General features: G+C 27.6%; 1 protein-coding gene across 2 annotated transcripts; it reads left to right on the forward strand.

Moving 5' to 3' along the window:
* Positions 1 to 13,023: 13,023 nt before the first annotated feature.
* Positions 13,024 to 15,938, forward strand: LOC100814723 (protein RICE SALT SENSITIVE 3). Of its 2 annotated transcripts, XM_006594691.4 has the most exons (7): positions 13,026 to 13,564; positions 13,673 to 13,723; positions 13,954 to 14,082; positions 14,271 to 14,376; positions 14,609 to 14,650; positions 14,764 to 14,820; positions 15,018 to 15,938. In XM_006594691.4, the coding sequence occupies exons 1-7, from the start codon at positions 13,434 to 13,436 to the stop codon at positions 15,756 to 15,758; spliced, it is 1,257 nt and encodes a 418-aa protein (XP_006594754.1). In that variant the 5' UTR covers positions 13,026 to 13,433; the 3' UTR covers positions 15,759 to 15,938. The 2 variants fall into 2 exon arrangements, with proteins under 2 accessions (XP_006594755.1, XP_006594754.1); XM_006594692.4 differs by lacking the exon at positions 14,764 to 14,820 and having other exon boundaries at positions 13,024 to 13,564.
* Positions 15,939 to 20,183: the final 4,245 nt, after the last annotated feature.

Consider the following 20,183-nt stretch of genomic DNA (forward strand, 5'->3'; position numbering starts at 1 on the left):
ATTTTACGACTTATTATGGGGCGGAGGAAGTATATACTTTTTTTTTTTTTTTTGGCTTTCACAAGCTAGCGTAATACTCTAAAATATTTTGAATTAGGTTCACAATAACATAAAATCAATTAACTCCCAAGTCCCAATCTCTTTTTAAGGGGACAAGAACCCTTACTACAAGTCGTCAACCTCGGTTGGTCTTTATATATAATTTTACTACATTATTACGGTATCAAATGCTAATCATATACTCCTTACAATTATGTATAAAATATTGAGGAATACTTAACACATTCTTTATATTAATAAAAAATATTTAAAATTAAGAAATTACAAATGAATTTATTAAATAAAAAGTGAAATTCACATAACTTTATAATTTTTGATAAATTTTAATAAATAAAAAAATATATCGGAAATAGGTGTGTTACTGTTACTTACATATATATATATATAATATGACTTAGGTTGATTGAATAATGTGCACTAGTTATTATAAATCTTTTTGATATTATTTTTGTTCTTACATTAAATAAAAATCTTTATGTGCCATTTAGGATTAGGTTATAATAACCTTTAATATAATATTAAAGAATGAAAAATGTTATTCGTACAATAAATTATACAATAAAATGAACAAATAGAGAGAAGGAGAATGAGAGGAGTGACGAAAATTGAGGTAATTAATAATTTGATAGTTAATTAATAACATCTATAATGCATGATTCTTTAAATTAATTATTTATCTAAAAATTTTGAATCCTATAATACTATATAGATTTGAAAATTTTACAAAAAAATTAACTCAAATACTAAAATTGTTAGAATAAATATTTAACTTGAGTCACATTAAATTTTTTAATTGAAAAATGATTTTTTAATTAATAAAAATTAATTAAGTAATAATTATTTATATAAATAACTCAAGTAATTTGCTGTGAAGTTATCTATTCCAATAATAAAAATTTGTTAAACAATATTACTTAATTTTAAGCAACTTATAAAACACTTGTAAAGGAAATGAAAAAAAATAGTGTAAATTATCGGATGAAAAACTCAACTCTAAAACATTATTCTTTATTTGAGTGTTTTGTTTTTTACGTTTATTTTTTACAAGGTTTTATTTTTTACGTTAAAACAGTTAATCAAAAATTGATTTAAAGAATATTGGAAAAGTCAAGAAGTCGGAACTATTTAACATGGACAATTTATGAAGAGAAAGTAACATTACAAAGGGTCTATTTATGCGGCAATTGGCTCATTAATGTCTCCCTAAAAACAGTAGTAAAAGATTATTCCAAGCATAATTAGGAATGCAATTATTATCAGGGCCATAATTACATGAATATGTATAGTTGCCATAGCTAGGTAGCTAGTGCTGCCGACACAGCGTTTCCATGCAGATTGATTAAATTTTAACCATTTCCATCCTTTCCTTACCTAAGAATTGGCTTTTCAAAGCAACAATTAAATAAAGCTTCTCAGAGAGAGGTACTGATCTCTCATCAATTACTTTTTAAGTCAGGCATACACTATATTCCAAAACAAGTTCTCTAGCTTAATTCCTACCAAAAGCATTCTCTTGGATTTCCTTGGACGGTGAAATTTCTCCTCCACACTTTTTAAAAAATTATAATTAAAATTTATCGTAGATATAAATTTCAAAATATTATTAAAAAGAAGATAACAATCTCGCTATACTCGATTAGTGTAAAACAATTTAGGTTATCACTGCATTCAATTAAATATTTTCTTTATTTACTATCATTATATATATCACACTATTTTGTTAAAACAAAGCTTAGATTAGTTTTTTTAGTTCAAATTAATATAATATACTAATATCATAAATTAAAATACAAAAACGGTGTCTAACACTACAAAAGAAAGATATTGGTCTTATTTTTTTTTGGAATATACTAAAACAGTTAAAAAAAACACACTCTTAAGCAGGATATGGGTATTTTTTATGCATTTTATAAAAGATAAAAAATCTCAACTTAAAGGACCGATAATATTTAGGAATAGTTTAAAATTTATATCGGAGCAAAGAGTTTGTCTATTAAAAAACAACGACGATGTATCTCATTTATCTTTTGATGAGTGGGAATCGAATATAATATTAAAAAATTTATAACAATTTCTGTGTTATGTTTAATTAAACTCTCTTGATAAATAATTTTTTTAAGTGATAAAGGACTATCTAATTTAAAATCAATGCACACAATAATTAAGTCTTAATAATAACTTTACAGCAATATTTATGTAACGTATTGATAAAATTTCAAAATCAAATTTCGAACTTAACAATTTATTATTAACTTTTGTTTTTTTGGTACAACTAACTCTGGTTGATCTAATTATTTAACTCAATGTAGTTGTTTAAGTCAATAAATACATTTCTGTCAATATTTTTATTTGAGTAAATAATTTATATCATGACATTGTAAAAGTTTTCTAAACTAAAGTCGTTTAATCACTTTCTTTTCACTTTAACAATAATTATTTTAAAAATTATATTTATCATGATTTTTAATTGATAGAGAATGTAAATTTTTTACATTGACAAAGTATAAAAATTAAAAGTAGTTTTTTAATTTGATAGCATCTTTAATTTCTCACGAAAATTTAAATTACAATTTAAACATAAATTGTACTACAGTACTGTAGTTTTTTTCTTTCTAGTCTGAAACTTTGGAAAGGACAAACCGGACATATAATCCACTTAATCCACTATTTGAATTTTGAGCCAACCGCGAAATTCAAGAATTTTGACTAGACTTAAAACACACAAAAAGAAAGATTTAGCGAAATTGATGTTGTGAGCTAATGCATAGTTAATGCTTATGCATGAGTTGCTGATTTTGTCCCATATAGAAGCTAACTTAAAGACAAGATATAAATGAAAATCCGAGAAGATTTAGTTCAGGAATATTATACATTAAACTTTGGCTCATACTCACTTTGCTCACATCAGAATCTCGAAACTGAGACTGGTGATTTATTTTATAAAATATCCTATTCCTGTCAAAGAACAATTTGTTTTGTTTCAAAATGTAAATATCTTAAGCAACACTATTAAATAAAATAAAAAGAGTGAACATAGGAGAGACTGATCGATTGAAGCAAAGTATAATATAAATTATGACTATTTCTCAGAGTCACGCGCGAGGGCAAGGCGCGTGTAATAATCACCCAGTGTAAACGAGTGCGAGTTTCAGAAACCCTGCAGGATTGTCCACGTGGCTCCATCTCTGGAACGTGAAACTGGAGCGCGTGGTGGGGATGGGTGGTGAAACCCCGCAATTCGTGCGCTACGTTGTTGTTAATGAGAAACGATGCACCGACTCACTGCCATGGCACGTGTGCTGACAGCTTAATCTCCCACTCACACTTGCACCACACAAAATAAAATAATGCCTGCTTTGCTCTTTGCCTCGTGTTGCATCTCAATGACTTTTTGGCCCAACCCTTTCTTTGCTTTCGGCTTTTGACCATGACCAATATGAAATTACTATATTGCTCTTCAAGTTGTCTTCAACAATACTCATTAATTTCAAGATATGATTGGTATACTGTTGTGGTTTTCAAGTATATATGTAAATGGGGATCTAATGTTTTCGTTTGTGTCTCAGAAAGTATTTACTTGAAGACATTTTGTATGTAATTAGGAGTTGAATTCTTTTAAATAACATTTTAGATTTTGTATGTAAGAGTTGAATACTCTTAAATAGGATTTTGGATTTAAGTTTTTTAAATATAATTGAAGAAATTTTTCTATTAAAATGGTCAACTAGATTTTTTGGCAAAAAAATACTTATCAACAAAATTAATAAATATTTAACATCAGATAAATTAACTTTTTTCCCTAGGTCAAACAAAGATTATAATATTTCCTAACTTATTTTGGTTGTAGATTAATTTCATTTGATGATTGGCGTTGGTTTAAGAATTTTTTTCATTGAATATAAATAGATAGTTTCTCCAAATATAAATACAACATGGGTCTACACACACAAAAAAAAACAGTTACTCTTAATTAAAGAATAAAAAATAAAAAATATATTAAAATTATTAATATATTTTCACCTGATTTCAATTTAATTAAAATTTTAATATATGTTTTTTCAATATTTTTAAAGTATGTTAGCACGTCTACTCTTTTTTATGAACTGGAGATTGAAAACACTATGCCGACATTGTGGGCAGAAAAATAGCATGTACGTTTGATAGAACATAAAGAAAAGAAAAAAATGAAATTAAAATAATATAAAAAGATGTGGAATTTATGTCAAAATTTTAAAACTTTTCACATATTTTTATTTCTTTCCTCAACAACCAAACAAGACCTAAAATATAGACAACGAAGGTCAGGTGATATTTGGAACATGCCTGAGAAGATTAATTATGAGAATATTCTTTTTTCAGAAAAAATCCTATGAAGCTGTAAAATATTTTTTTTCAAAATTAAATCAATTCAAATATACATTAAACATCACCAAAATCAACTAACTTCTAAAAAAATGATATAATAAATTACGAGTCCTCTTAGTCATTGTAATTTAATGGGTTATGGGTTATTCGGGAACAACATGCTCATGCATGTATTGATACTTATATTATAACTGTTTTATTTGGATAGAAATAAAATCAGGTGGTAATTGGTTTTGTAACAAGGTTCTAAGCCATAAGCATTAGTAATGATGATTAATTTAACTCATAAAATCCAAAATTATTAAAAAAATCTCGAATTTAATTTCTATAAATAAATATTTATTTACAAGTTGGTTATAATTTTTTTAATCATTTCATAAGTTGGAGTATTCACTGATTTTTAATGTTTAATCTTCACTAAAAATAAAATCTCTCCTTTTGGTTATATTTTTTATTCACAAAATTTAAATTCAAAATGTTATTTAAGAAATCGTTCAAATACATTTTCATTCAAATTAACCTAATAATATAATTCAACAAAAAAAATATCTAACAGCATTAGTGAAGATATAAGATTGACTGAAGTGAAAAAAAACTAAAAAAGAGAAATGTTACATGTTTCATTCGTTCCGTTAACAAAAATTAATAATCTAACAATTAATATTTCATAATAATAAAAGCCTAACAATATTACTAAAAAAATATTTTGAAGATATGATATGTGATGATCTTGAGTCGAGATGACCATATGATTTCCTTCCTCCACAAAGAAAAATTATAAGCATTCATAATTAAGTATTTTTTTTTTCATTCAGTGTTGATGCAAGAGAATAAAAGATTCCAACCTTTATCTGAATATTATAGTGTACACGACATCAAAGGATTCCTTGACAACATTGATGGCAAAAGATTTCTTTAGACAGAAAGTTTTGATAGACATTGATATCATGATATTTCAGATTATTTTCAGCTATAATAATTCTTTGGTTACCCAAGTGCGGCCAAACAACGTTAGACAGGTATTTATATTTTTTTAGGGAGATCATAGATATTTTTACGAAAAACTATCTTATTTAAATTGAATAAAATTACTGAGTAATAAAATGCTTTTTTGGGGGTCAGAGATAATCATGTATCGCAAACAGGGTTTATTTGTAATTTAATGAATTAGGAAACCTTGTGTTCTTTGACACATTTATATAATTGTGTATTTGAAATTCACATTCAAAAAAGATCGATTAAAATGTAAATTCATTGGTCCCCATGATAAGGCTTAATATTTCTAATATAGCTACTTGGGAAGGAATAATAAAGAATGCAATCCAGCGATCCGCGACTAAGGTCTAAGGGTAGCATTTGCCTTAGTTAGGAAGATTGGTTAAGTTTGTCAATGTACACAAGATGGAAGAAGCAGCCACTTCGGTGACAGACCCTTTTTTCAGTTTCAGCCGTACAACAAAACTGTAAAAATAATCACTTAAATAAGCTCTCGTCCTTAAGAGCTGACATAAACACTATCATATGCTCATAAAAATATATATTAATCCGAATTCAAGTATCAGAGTCCACCCCTTTCACTTTTGACCAGTAAAGATTCTCTGGCATTGCCAAACTTGTCGTGATTATCCTTTGCATTGGGCATTAGAATAATAATCATTAAGTTGTGTTTGGAAACTTAGAATAATGAATGCATCTACCGCACAAAGCCACCATGGGAATACAAGTGAGGCTATCCTAGGATAAAAATGGGTAGGATTGACTAGAATAATATCGTATTTGTATTCATATCCACATTTAAAAAAAAATATTTGTATCCGATTTCTTATCCGTGTGAATAATAATTTTAATTTTTATTCTTATATCTATTGAATACTTGTATACTCATATTCATATTTATGGCCCATATTTTATTTATATATAAAGTTAATAAATCAATAAAAATTAATTAAAATAATTACCAAAAATTCAAAATACATTCTTAAATTTAGATAATATAATATTAAAAATATTCATATATAATATCAGAAACAAATAAATATTGTTTCGTCTAAATTCAAGTTATAAATAAATAATTTTACAAAAATAATCATCTAACATAATAATTCTTAAAATTAATGTTATAATCGTTTAACAAAAATACTAATTAAATTTGGATATGTGATGATAATGCTCTCCAAGATTTATTAAAAAAAATATATAATAAAACTAATTAGCTTATATTCTCCAAGATTTGGAGAAAAAGAAATGTGTATACACACCCATGTAAGTAAATATTTTTTCTCTTAAAAAGATATTTTAGTGGGTGTCCGTAGGATCTGGATAGACTAAGTCATTTCTAACTATTTCTAAAATAATAGGTTAAAAGTTCTAACTCTTCATCCTTTTACATTATTTTATGAGATAATTAATGAAACTATCTAGCTATAAGAACTAAGAAGCAATGTAATTACAATACTAATAAAAATGCATAAAGCCTTTAATTGGTTTAAATATAGAAAGATCAAATCTTATGAGTACCTTAAAGAATAAATTATACTATTTTTTCTTATTTTTTTAATCATTATAATAATCTTCCTTATAGGAGATGTTAATGTAACACATAAAGAAATATCAATATAATATTCAAGGGATGCTAATATAACATACAAGAGGTATCATTATAATGTTTCCAAACATACAGAGATCATTGTATGAACAAAAAATATATTATATAATTCGAAAAAAGTTTAGGAGTGAGTGCAGTATGCTCTTAAGTTAAATAAGCAAATTCAGCTCTTTATAATTTTTTATTTGTTTATTTAATTAATATAGAAATAAACTAATTGCTAAATAAATTATCTATTTATTAAGAAAAATATGTAACATAATTAGAATAAAGATAAAATTAAAAAAATTAGATAAAATCGTGCTATTTAAAAATATTTTATGCATCAATAATATATTTGAAAACAATAAATATTTGATCTAATGTAAGTTACTTTGAATTGAAATAAATTAAATATCTATTCAAATAATCAAATTAAATTGCAGTTTAATTTAATACTTCGATTTATATCAATAAAATATACCTCGATATTATAAATTATAACACTCAACTTAGAAAGTGAGACTTCCACTCTTTGTACTATCTCGATTAGATCATGTTAGGGATAATTTATAATCTAAAATTTCAGCTGATTATTTAGAAAATAAGCTTGATGTTTGGAATCTTAACGTAAATTTAGAAAAAAAGTTGTTTTTTATGAAACTGAAAATTTGTAACTTATGATTATTTTCTAAGAGCCTATTTTTTGTTTCAGCTGTTTTTATACTATTTTATTATGTAAAAAATGATTTTTTGTTGCATCCAAAAAAAATTATTTATTTTCAAACACTTTTCAACAAAATTTTCCAAACAAAAATTTGTTATAATTATAATTGATTATAAGAATAATCGATTATTAAAATAGTATAATTTTCACAATTGTTCTAAACATACCTTAATATTTTATCTCTCCCTTTCTTTTCTTTTGATGTGTATTTCACATATTACTCATAGAACTGGCAAAAAAAAAAAAATCTCTTAATACCATCTCAAACTACTTATCTTTTTTATCTTTGTAAGAGTACTTAATTATCTTTTCAACTTAAATGAGGACCATAGTTTCGAAACACCTCAATCATCAAGTTGATACTTTTTTTTATCAAGCAACATTAAGTGAAATTCTATTACTAAAAAGGAAACTAGCAATGTATTGATCAGTCCTTACTATTGCTTTCTTATTTTGATGGTGTTGAAATGAGAGCCAATGAGCCATATCATGACAAATTCTGTATAATGCTATAACACTTAGTGCATTCGTATAATATTTTATATAGATATAATACATTTTCATCACTTTTTACATGGAAAATGCATCATTTTAACTAAAAACCCTAATTCCAACATGTTTTAAACCATAAACTAATTAATTATTTAAGTAAAAAACACAATTAATTATTTATATTAAACATTACCAATTTCCCTTAATAAAAATAAATGCGTTGAAAAATCATGTTCTAAATTAAAGCTAATTTCTATCTTAAAAAATGAGTATTTAGATAAATATTTGGATAGAAAATAATTTTTTATGATTATTTATTTACTTTTCCCTAAGTAAACACATATAATTTTTATTGCCTCTTATTTTTTTAAATAAAAACATCACTTGATTAAAAAATAAATTTAAAAAAGACTATCTCAGTTCTAAAATGGTGCTATAGCACACTATGACTTACAATGAAATGCTTTATTCTATAATTTATATTCAATATAAATCAGTTTTTTTTATTTCTTACTTATTGCTTAATTTAATATATTATTTTTAAATGTATATTTTCATCTTTATATTTTATTCCTTCCAAAGAAAAAGGCTAGCTTTACCCCTTTGCACACACGTGCTAGGATGAGGTCAAGAACAACTTTAGAATTCAATTTATATTTGGTTAAAATTTTAAAAGTAAAAAAATTAAGAAATCAAAATGAAAATTTTCAGTTTTTTGTTTTTCTTTTGTTTTTATCTTTCATTTGACTTTTTTTTAGGCTTAAAATTTTGAGGTACTTGATTATATTTGACTTTTGTTTTGAATCTTTAATAATTTTTTTTGTTATTATCAATTTCTGATATATTAAAAGTTTAATAAGATGGCGAAAATATAATTAATAGTTTTAATTGAGCTTTTGAGATACTCGGGTGAGAGATTTTTCTTTCCATCAAATTTGAGATCAATAGTTAAAATTTAGACTACCAAGAAAAATACTACAACCCTCAAGTTAGTAAAATTTTTAGTAGTGTTCTATTTTAATTAGTCAGTAGTATGACAATAAATGTCATAAATGTGTAGTTGACATGCTAAGATGACTTATTTTTAAGGATTTTTTTTACAGGAATTTATAAGGATATTCTAAGATGAACTAAAGTGGATTGTGCATGGCCCAAAGCTCCTCGTTGATTTTTTTTTTTTTTTTTACCTATTTGAGGGTAACATATTATTAATTTACTCCCATTGAAGTATATGTTCGAATGCACTAATTAATTAGGGGTATCAAATTCACATTGTAACTAGGTCTTGTCATGGACTTCAACCCAATTGTCATCAAGGGTCTTCAACTAGCATTTTCAGTTAAAGTAAATAATCTTTCATGGATTGAACTTGTCTTTGTTCAGTTTGAAACGATAAATATTTAAACTATTTAAAAATTAGGTAGTGATAGTTAAAGACAAAATTAAAATAATAATAATAATATTTAAAATTTTAAATAGACAAACAAATAAAAAAAAGTTTTTCTTTTAGACATGAGCATGTAAAAACAAAAAATCATTATAAATCTCTTAGTTACATATTGGTTGTATTTGAGATATTAAATTTTAAATACATATTTTATGCCTAATTATTTTTTAGTCTCTCAAGGTCTATTTTTTTAGTTCTCCAAATAAAATTTAATTTTTTTAGTACCACAAATTCAAAAAGATGTTCTTTTTAATTCCTCCCTCAAGTTATAAAATATATTTTTTGGTCCCTCGAATTCTAGCAGAAAGACGTACTAAAAAATCATTTTTCGAATATAAGGGAATAAGAAATGCAAGATTTTATTTTGAGAACTAAAAAAATTAGACCCCCCTAATTTGAGATTCAAAATGTAAATAAACCTATATTTTAATTTTTATATTTAGCTCCTCTAAGAAAGATATTAAACTGAAATAATTGAAAGGTGTAAATGTTTATAACTTCCATTTGTCTTTTTCGATTTTCAACTTCAAATCTTCTTGTTCTAAAGTATTTAACTTCCACTGCCAAGCTATCAAATATTCAAAGTTAGGTTTCCTTTAAAAAAAATGGAAAAGACAACTAAAATACTATTTACGTAGGTGTAGTCGTATAATCTTTTTAGTATTGTCTTTTTAAATTTGGTAAAATATTTTTTCTAAATTTTTTAAACATATATAACCTAACTAGTCCTTTAAATTTGTGTTAGGTACGAGTGCGTATAGGACTGTAAAAAATTTGCTAAAAAAAAGGACTGTAATTTTTTTTTTGGTAGACAGGTGACAGGACTGTAAAATTTAATAACAATAGCAGCAGTTTTTTTTTTTCTAACATATGAATATTACCACATGCACTTTAACATTTTAAAGAACTGAAATTAAATATAAATGATAAAATTTAAATATATAATAGTTTCAAAATAATTTTTTATGAAAAATATAGTATTCTAAAACAATATTAACACCACACTTTTTAATACACTCTTATAAATATATCATTAACTATTGACTAAATTAAATTAATCAAAAACAAAAAAATTATATAAACATGACTTTCTATTTAATAATTCAACTAATAATTTTATACTATTATTTAGTAACTTTTTCAAATAATACTAAAAATAGAAGAATGGTGTTACGACGTCTAACAATAGTCAATAAACAATATTCTAGTCTACACTTCTTCTTACACATACTTGCAAACATGCCATGAAATTTTTAAATGAGAGAAAAGATATAACGATTAATGAAACAAAAGGATGCATTTTTGTTATCAATATATTGTTCGGATGCAGGAAAAACAAATAAAAAAACGAAATTAGTTTTGTTTTATTATTTAAATGAAGATTTTTTCTTCTTATTTTTAATTGAGAAAATAAGAAAAGTATAATTGTTAAATAGATTTTATATTATTTAGATACATAATACATATTATTAAATAAATAGATGTATAATTGTAGCGCCTTATTATTTTCCTTTTCATTGACAATATATTTTTTAACATATTACTCGATTAATTTTAAAGTATTTGTCACATTAAGACGAAAAAATTATTTATTATTTTTTATAATATTTTTGTTATTGATATATTACCTAAATGCTTAATTATTTTACCACTACACTTTAATTTATTTAACTAAGACATTTTAAAACTAACTTCAAATCCCTTTAAGGTGTCAAATTCTAGGACTTCTAACTTTGATCAAATCCTTGACTGTTGCGAGTGATATGTTTCTTGTTGATTGAGAATTAAACTTTAATGTGTATGAATAACGATGTAGTTCAATGTGCTTAAAATACTATAGATATGTGATGAGTACCTATATCAAACACTTTAACATTCGACATTTAAGTCAATACTGATTTTACTAGAGTGATAAAATGTAATAAACACTTATATTAAACTGTGACATTAATTGCACTTATAAGAGTTTGAGTCTTTGAGATTAGGAGTGAAAATAAGTCAAACCAAATTAAGCTTTACTAGCTTGAGCTCGGCCTGAGTTGAATACGTAAGGTTTGAGTTTGGCTCATTACCTGTCATAAACTTTTTTTTAAGGTTCGACTCGACTTATATAAAAGTCTGGCTTGGCTCACGAGCTTATTTAAAAGCCTGCTTAAAGACGTCTTTGATTAATTAATTATTTTAAAACCTAGTGAAATACTAACTAAAAAAAGAAATTTATAAAATTTTGTATAAGTAATGTACAAATCCAAAAATAATTGATAAACAAAATCATATTGAATTCAAGTCGTTAAAGCATAAAGTATATTAAAAGAAAATAAAAAAAACATAATATTAAAAAATGTATGGATTAAAGATGATTTGCAGAAAATGAATTTTATTCTATGTGAACAGTGTGCATGGACAGTAATAAAAACTGGAATTCTAAAATCCTAGAATTATTCTCCTCTCCGAAAAAAATTCCCTAAACTAAAACCTTGGTACTGTTATATAAGTACTCGCCCCCAAAGCTTACAAATCTATTTTAAGTCCAAGCCCATAAACGAAATAAAATAAAATTTGGACAAGATAAGATAAGATGAGATGAAATAAAATCTAGATAGAATAAAATCTGAATAAAATAAAATCTAGATAGAATAAAATCTAGATAAGATAAAATTTGATAAAAATAAAGTTATTATTATTAGTTAAACAAACCAGCTTATCAAGCTTAACAAACTTTTTTTGTGGTTTGAGCTTAACCTTTTTATCTAAAAAAGCTTGAACTTGACCTTTATAATAAATAAGCCAAGCCGAACCTTACATAGGCCGAGCCGAAGACCCTCGACAAACTGCTCGACTCATTTTACCATAAAAGGTAATGTTACCCTATTTTAGCATAACAACATAATAATTTAACTCTATGCCAAAATATGTATGTACTGGTCATAGATGTACTGTAATTTGTGAGAATCTTGGATTCGAGAGTGGTGTTGACTTCAGTTGACCCTTATAGTGTGTTTGGTTAATTTGATGTGTTAAAAAAATTGATTTAAGTTTAAAGTCTACCATAAAATCAAACACGTTATTAGACATTAATTAACTTTCTGAATCAACATAAAATTTATTTATTTTTATTTAGGTTAAAAAAATAGTACCAATATTCAATAAAAATTATGCAAATTATGTGAATGCACCATAGATAACTAACTAGGCCACAGAATAACCCTGTTTTTATTTATTTATTTTTATTTCTGTTTCTTCTTTGTTGTTCTGTTTGTAAAAAAGACAGAGAAAGGGATAGAGGAAGAAGATAAAAGCTGTCCCCACAGTTTTTCATGGTTAAAAACGTACACCATTCCATTTACAAAAACACACACACTTAAAATTACTACTACGCAATGCACCTCTCCTTCACTCAGTCTTCTTTTACCGCTTTGTGTCAAAGTAACCAAGCAACCAACCAAACCAAAACCTCCTCTCTCAGCAGGTTCAAACAAAAAGCCTAATGAGTGAGTGTGCGTGAGAGAGACTTAGATAAAGAGCCCTTAGGCCTTACCCAAATAAATAAATAAACAAACAAACAAACAAACAAACATCATCGCAACTCCAGAGAGACCTGAAGAATCGGTGTTCTCTGTGGTTGTTATTTGTTAAGCAAAGCATTGTACAAGAGGTGTTTCAAATACTATAGAAAGTAGAAGAAGAAGAGAAAAAAGTGTTTGTGTTTGTGTGTAATTGTGAAGTGAAAGGAAAAAAAGTTGCATAGTGAGAGAGAGATGGTGGGCTCAGGAGCATCAGATAGGAGCAAAGAAGCTGTTGGGATGATGGCCCTTCATGATGCCCTCAGAAGAGTCTGTCTCAACTCAGACTGGACTTACTCTGTCTTCTGGACCATTCGTCCTCGCCCGTATGACATGCTTCTCTTTCATTCTCTTATTCTCTCTTTCTGTCTTTCTGTCTCTAACTTCAAACCATAACCTCTTACCTCAACTGGGTCTTTGTCCATTTCTCACAGGAGAGTCCGAGGTGGCAATGGCTGCAAGGTTGGAGACGATAGCGGCAGCTTGTAAGTACATATATTTCTGTCTCTAGCTATTCATGCTGTAATTTAATTTGGTAGCTATTTATTTAAGGTGTGAAACCGCTAAGATCGGCCTAGTGGTAGGAGTTGAGACAGATGCATGAGGACTACTCAGTTTTGATCTTTAATCATTGTACACTTTTTTTTTTTTAAGGTTTTGGTTTGTGGTATTTATATTTGTTATTGACTTGTATTTGTTTTTTTTTGGTTTGAAGGATGTTGATGTGGGAAGATGGGTTTTGCCAAGGAAGGGGTTCAGGATGTCTGGAAGATATTGATGGAGAGGATCCTGTCAGAAAGGCCTTCAGCAAAATGTCCATTCAGTTGTATAATTATGGAGAAGGGTGGGTACTGGGTAGGTGTTTTGTTATGTTGTGGTTTTGTTCTCTCTTTCTTTCTCAGTCACTTTCTTTCTCTCTCTCTCTGTGAATCTTGTTCAATATCCAATTACATGTGGAGGGACTAGGGAGTTAAGTTACTTATGCACATCTGAACTGTGCTCTGATTGGGTGGAATTGGATTTTGGGAACAGGTTGATGGGGAAAGTTGCATCTGATAAGTGCCACAAGTGGGTCTTTAAAGAGCCCACAGAATGTGAACCAAATATCTCCAACTACTGGCAGAGCTCCTTTGATGCTGTATGAGTGCATATTCTCAACTCTCTCCCTCCCCATCCAATCACCCTTCTGCTTCTCTTCCTTTTTTGTTTATTTATAATATATAAATCTAAATATTGATGTGGATTTGGGCAATGATATGTTGTATTTCAACCAGTGTTGTGTTTTGTTTTTTTCTGGTGGTTATTATGTGTAGCTGTTTTGTTTGATGATTGATTGACTCAACCACCTTTTGTGATGCAATTAATTGCAGCTTCCTCCTGAATGGACAGACCAGTTTGAGTCAGGCATTCAGGTCAGTAACAGAATCGTTGTTGGTTTTGTTTGGCTTTTGTTATTATTGCTCTTCACAAGATTTCTTTTTAGATTTTTCAACCCAAATTTATTTTCTTTTTGTTCCATGACCAGACCATAGCTGTTATTCAAGCTGGACATGGTCTTCTCCAACTTGGTTCTTGCAAGATTGTGAGTTAATTAATTAGTACCACTTTTTCTCTCCCTCCCCAAAAGCCATTTTTACTCATTTTAAGTTTACTTATTTGATATGTTAATTTTAAAAGTTACATTCACTAGTTTTAAACAGTTGTTATAGCTATTCATTGGATGGAAGAATCTGCCACAAAAAAATATCAAATGTTTGATATTTTTTGTTCTATTTTCAGATTCCTGAAGATCTCCGTTTTGTGCTTAGAATGAGACACACTTTTGAATCCCTTGGCTACCAATCTGGTTTCTACCTCTCTCAACTCTTCTCTTCAACAAGGAACACTTCCTCATCAACTTCTGTTCCCTCAAAACCATCCACCATTCCAATTAGGCCACCTCCTCCACTCTTCAACTGGGGTCAGAGGCCACTTTCTTCTGCCACTTCCATGCTATCCTCACCGAATTTTCAACAACATGAAGCCAGGCTTGGGTTTCCAAAAGATGAGGCGCACATGTTTCTCATGCCTCATGCATCATCTGAGGGTGCAAGAATCGAGGACATGATGGGGGAGCATGAAAACGACATAAAATGGCCCAATGGCTTGTCTTTCTTCAATGCTCTCACTGGAAGAACAGATGATGCTAAGCTCTTGTTCAATCCTGAGAGCTTGGGGAACAAACCTGGTGATCAGAATCAGCATCACACTATTGGCCAAAACCCCAATTCAGATGGATCCAACATGCAAAATGCTAGTGGTGGAACCAACCCAAATGAGTTCTTGAGCTTGGATAGCCACCAAGATGATGCAAGGAAAATGGACAAGTTTAAGAGGAGCTTCACTCTTCCTTCAAGAGTGGCCTCATCAACTTCATCCACTTCAATGGATCAACATCAACAACAACAACAACAAGGTGTGGAGTATACGAATTCAGAAGGAGGTATGTATCCGGATGTCATGGAAACCTTTTTGGAGTGAATTGAGGTGAGTTTTTTAGTCGGGGGAAAAAATGAAAAATGAAAGATGAGAATTTGTATCTAGGAAAAAGTTACTACTTGTGTTCCTTTTTCATGTGTTGGCTTTTCACTTTGTATCCTGTGTTTCTTCTGTCTTCCACTTTATGAGACTTGATTAATGATCATTTGTTTGTTTCTTCTAGTTCAATTAGACTAAGTTTTTCATGCTGGCTTACGATGAATTTTTTTACAAAAATTTAGATACTGAGTCATCATTGTACGGTTGAAGAAAAATTATGAAAAGTCACACATACCATTTAACGCATATATATATATATATATATATATATATATATATATATAAATTTATTAAGCCATGGTTGTTAATGTTAAGATTTTCAATATTTTTTTATTCAACAGTATTGCAAGATAACCCCGGTAAGCTAATATGATTTGGATAGTGTTATGTAAGAATGATTATTAGTGTATTTAAATTGTAGTTTGCAAATCATAGTTATGCCCAAAAGAAAAAGAACTTTTTTTTAAGCTTTTGTTGAAGTCATAATGTGGGATCCAAAATTAAGTTCCAACTTCACTATTGTTGTTAAGGATTTTTTTATGTGTCCATTCACATTTAGTGTGAAAGTATTTCACATACTTTATTAAATATTTTAAACACTGAACTCGTGAATAAACTAATATGAATTTTGGTTTAATTAGTAGTCTTGAGTTAATATATATCTCAAGTATATAATTATGTTAAATTTTAAAAAGAAAAACTAATCTTTCTTAATAATTTTACTGGATTCGAATAAAATTAAAATTGTCTCTTATACGAAAAATACATATGATTTGTAAAAGTAATGTATCTTAAATTACTAAAAAAACATTGAATGAATTTTGGGTTTTTGATATTTTTATTAGGGTATTGGTTAAGAAATAAAATGTAGTTTTTCTTTTAATTGAGAATCATGTTAGGAATGTATTAAAATTTGAAAATTATAGTGGGAATTATGTATTAGTAATATTTTTAATTCATTGATTAACATTTTCCTTCGTATAACAACACATTGTTCCTTAATTACTTTTACTCAAATCATAATGTGGGATCTCAAATTATGTTCAAACGTACATAAGTATGATTGTTAAGTTGCTCTTTGTGTGTCTATGGGCATTTGGTTTGAAAGTTTTGATATACTTGAATGATGCTTTAAATTATTTTAAGAATGGGATTTGTATTTTTAATATACTAAATAAATACTTGTTTTTTCATTAAAAGTATTTAATTTTTAACTTTTTTTCCCATCATGTGACTACACACAAAAGACAACTCCTTTTGCCAAATACACTTTTATATATGAAATCTCGTTTACATCTCCAAACCATGGTTGGGGGTGTGCATAAACTACAATTTAAACATGCACATTTATATCATGTATATCTAAGAATCTTTTTGCAGATACATGCTGACTGCGGCCAAGATCTGGTTTCAAATGATTGAAAGAGTAACATGAAATTTAATCAGATTTTAACAAAATTAATAACTAAAACCCCTTGCTCGTTCAATATAATCCACCACCTATTGGTCGACATTTACTGCTTAATCCTTTGTTTTAAACTGAACCATAACTCTTATTTTGTTTTATAGTCATTTATGTAATTTTTTTATCCATAAGAACTGGTCAACTAAATTATTTAGATCTCTTAATATCATTTATGTGTTTGATTACTTGTGTCATTTTCCTAACCGATTTGCATTAAGTGTTTAACCATAAATAGTTTTTATATACCTTAATTTGTATATGGCATTTTTCTTGGTGAATTATTAGTTTTTAGTTTTTTGGTGGGGGCATATGCTTGTTAGTCTTGTAAAAAATCAGGACCCGGATACATGGGCTGAGCTTGCTGGCATTTAAATACCACACACATATACGTATAGAATACCTACAAAGACATGGGAAGAAAATACCACACGTCCATAAAATCACGTATATACTTCCTAAGACTTTACATATTACAGTACTCAACTACTTAATTCTATAACTTGTTCAATAACCACCCTCCCCGTATCTGTTTCTATTTTTTCATTCAATGCGAAATATCCAATAATCCATGGAACACAAAATTTGCACACATTCCTTGACACGACCGAAATTATAGTAGTGTAACTATTTGATTTTTTTAGAAGAAATATCTGATTTGATATAATTAGATAATAAATATCAGTTTTTGGATCAATATATGTTTCTATTAGTGAATGCAAATATAGGAAAGGTTAGACTATATCATCTGAAGAACGTAGGCAGCTATTTTTATTTCGAGTTTCTTAAGAAACAAGCAAGCTAGAAAGTGGGTTCGAGCCTCCGATCGAATGGATGTCTGAAATTTTCCAAATTAATCGATAACTTGGATATGAGGCATTGTGATTTTATGTACTTTTGGGAACAAGTTTTGATGCTTTCCCCATGTAGCTGCATGTAGGTTAGGATGAAGCACTTGATATTTGGTTCTTTGGCGTAAAATCAACAATAGCTTCGGCTAAAAGCATAGTATTAGTGCCGTTTCTCAAATCTCACTCACTATGTTTGGTTATATTTTTACTCACTGAGGAATTAGCTATAGTAGTGTTGTACTTGGTGTGTGTACGTGTGGGGACATTCATATCACTCTAGCTTCTTTTATTTGTTTATTGATTTTTTGTTCTATTTTTTTTATCGACTCCCCTAAACCCAATTTCCATATTCTGTCATGTGTGTGCAATTCTAGCAATTATTTATAAGCTAGATGACATTCCTTTTAGGTCCATGAGTTTGAAAGTATACATAGCCATGCTTATTAATTGAGAGGAGCTTGTGCTAGTGATCAAAGTGAACAGACATCAATGTGCCCCCATAAATCCAGTTCTAGTGCATCAGGTATCCATAAAAAATTACAAAAATATAGTGATAAAAAAATAACAAGATACTAGCAAGATAAAGTAGTTTCTTAAATATTAGTTTATTGTCATCGCATGCTCCGTCTAAGATCTGCTCTATCCTTCTGTCGTTGGTTTTAAAATGAGTTAGGCGTAATTTATTTCTAACTTGATATAAGATCTATAACATATTTCACAGTAATTAAGAATATGATATATGTGCAGTAAAAAAAAGGATATAAGTAGAAATAATTATAGCATCTGTCACTTCACAAAACATTTTAGTATAAGCACATGCATATTCCAATGCATTTTTAAAGATGTTATTCTCACACAATTTTTCTAAAGAGAAATTATGATCATATATTTGCTTTATTTTTCAATTTATTTTTATCTGTTTTTTCTTTTAATTTTTTTCTGTCACATCATTTTTTATATTTATCATTTTTTTAAAAAAAAATTCTCTTCATCTCTCCTTTTCATTCTACACCCCAAAAAAATACATTCAATATTTTCTTTTTTTATAATAACTAAAAAAAAATATAAAATAAGATGAATGATGTGATTTAGATACAATTTTTTTTATATAACTTGTGCAAATATGTTATAGGCACAATTTTTTTTAATGAACAAATAGACATGGCCTACTACATGAACATAAGTTTTTATTTTTTATTTTTATGCATCATATTAGTTCAGAGTATTTATTAATTTTATTAATGATTAATTTTTGTCAAAAATTTAATCAATTATTTTTTGTGAGACCTCTTTTTTTAATCACATCTTTTTCATCTACAAAATTAAAACTTGAGATGTTACTTAAAATCAAATTTAATATCACTTCAACTAATAACTTATTAATGCATAAGTAGTTTGATTGTATCAAATTCCAACCAAAGCATCGATTGAATTAATCAATAAACCAAGTCTAAATCATAAATATATAATTATATTAAGTATTTATAATAAGAGTTGTATCATCTATTATGAATGTATTCCACTCGAACAAATTGTTTTTAATAAAAAAAATCTTAGTTCCTTAAAAAAAAAAATATCTTTGTCTCATATAAAAAGTGATTCAACGTTATTGGCTAGGAACATATAAATAGTGAACAAATAAACCGCTGTTATTGCTCTGCAATCATATCAAACCAGTCTTTGGGTGGCTGCTGAGGAATTTGTAAACGAGGGAGGAGTTATGATCAAAGGTCACACATGTTGTGGAAACAAGCGAAACCTTATGTTGGTAGCTAGATTACATGCATCACAGAAAATAACACTAAAATTTCATAGATTATTTATTATAAGATTCTTCTTAACAGCCTTCTTTTGCTGTCTTTCTTGATTTTCGTTTTCTTCTATATATAAAACTAAAAAATCATACAATTTATTATTCTCATTTGTATCTCCTATGATTTTTCTTCTTCTTTATATATCTAAGCCACCTTAATGAATTTTGTCATTTTTCCTCAATAAATACTAATTTTAGTTTTTAAAAGTAATTTCCTAAATGAGATTGAGTCTTAATTTTGG

Source organism: Glycine max, chromosome 13, assembly GCF_000004515.6.
Source record: "Glycine max cultivar Williams 82 chromosome 13, Glycine_max_v4.0, whole genome shotgun sequence".
NCBI classification, from domain to species: Eukaryota; Viridiplantae; Streptophyta; class Magnoliopsida; order Fabales; family Fabaceae; genus Glycine; species Glycine max.

Bases quoted from the DNA above. Each gene is read 5' to 3' on its own strand.
- LOC100814723 (XM_006594691.4), top strand. From the start codon at position 13,434: ATGGTGGGCTCAGGAGCATCAGATAGGAGCAAAGAAGCTGTTGGGATG. The intron at 13,724-13,953 runs GTAAGTACATAT...TTTGGTTTGAAG, and splicing joins GGAGACGATAGCGGCAGCTT to GATGTTGATGTGGGAAGATG. The intron at 14,377-14,608 runs GTATGAGTGCAT...AATTAATTGCAG, and splicing joins GGCAGAGCTCCTTTGATGCT to CTTCCTCCTGAATGGACAGA.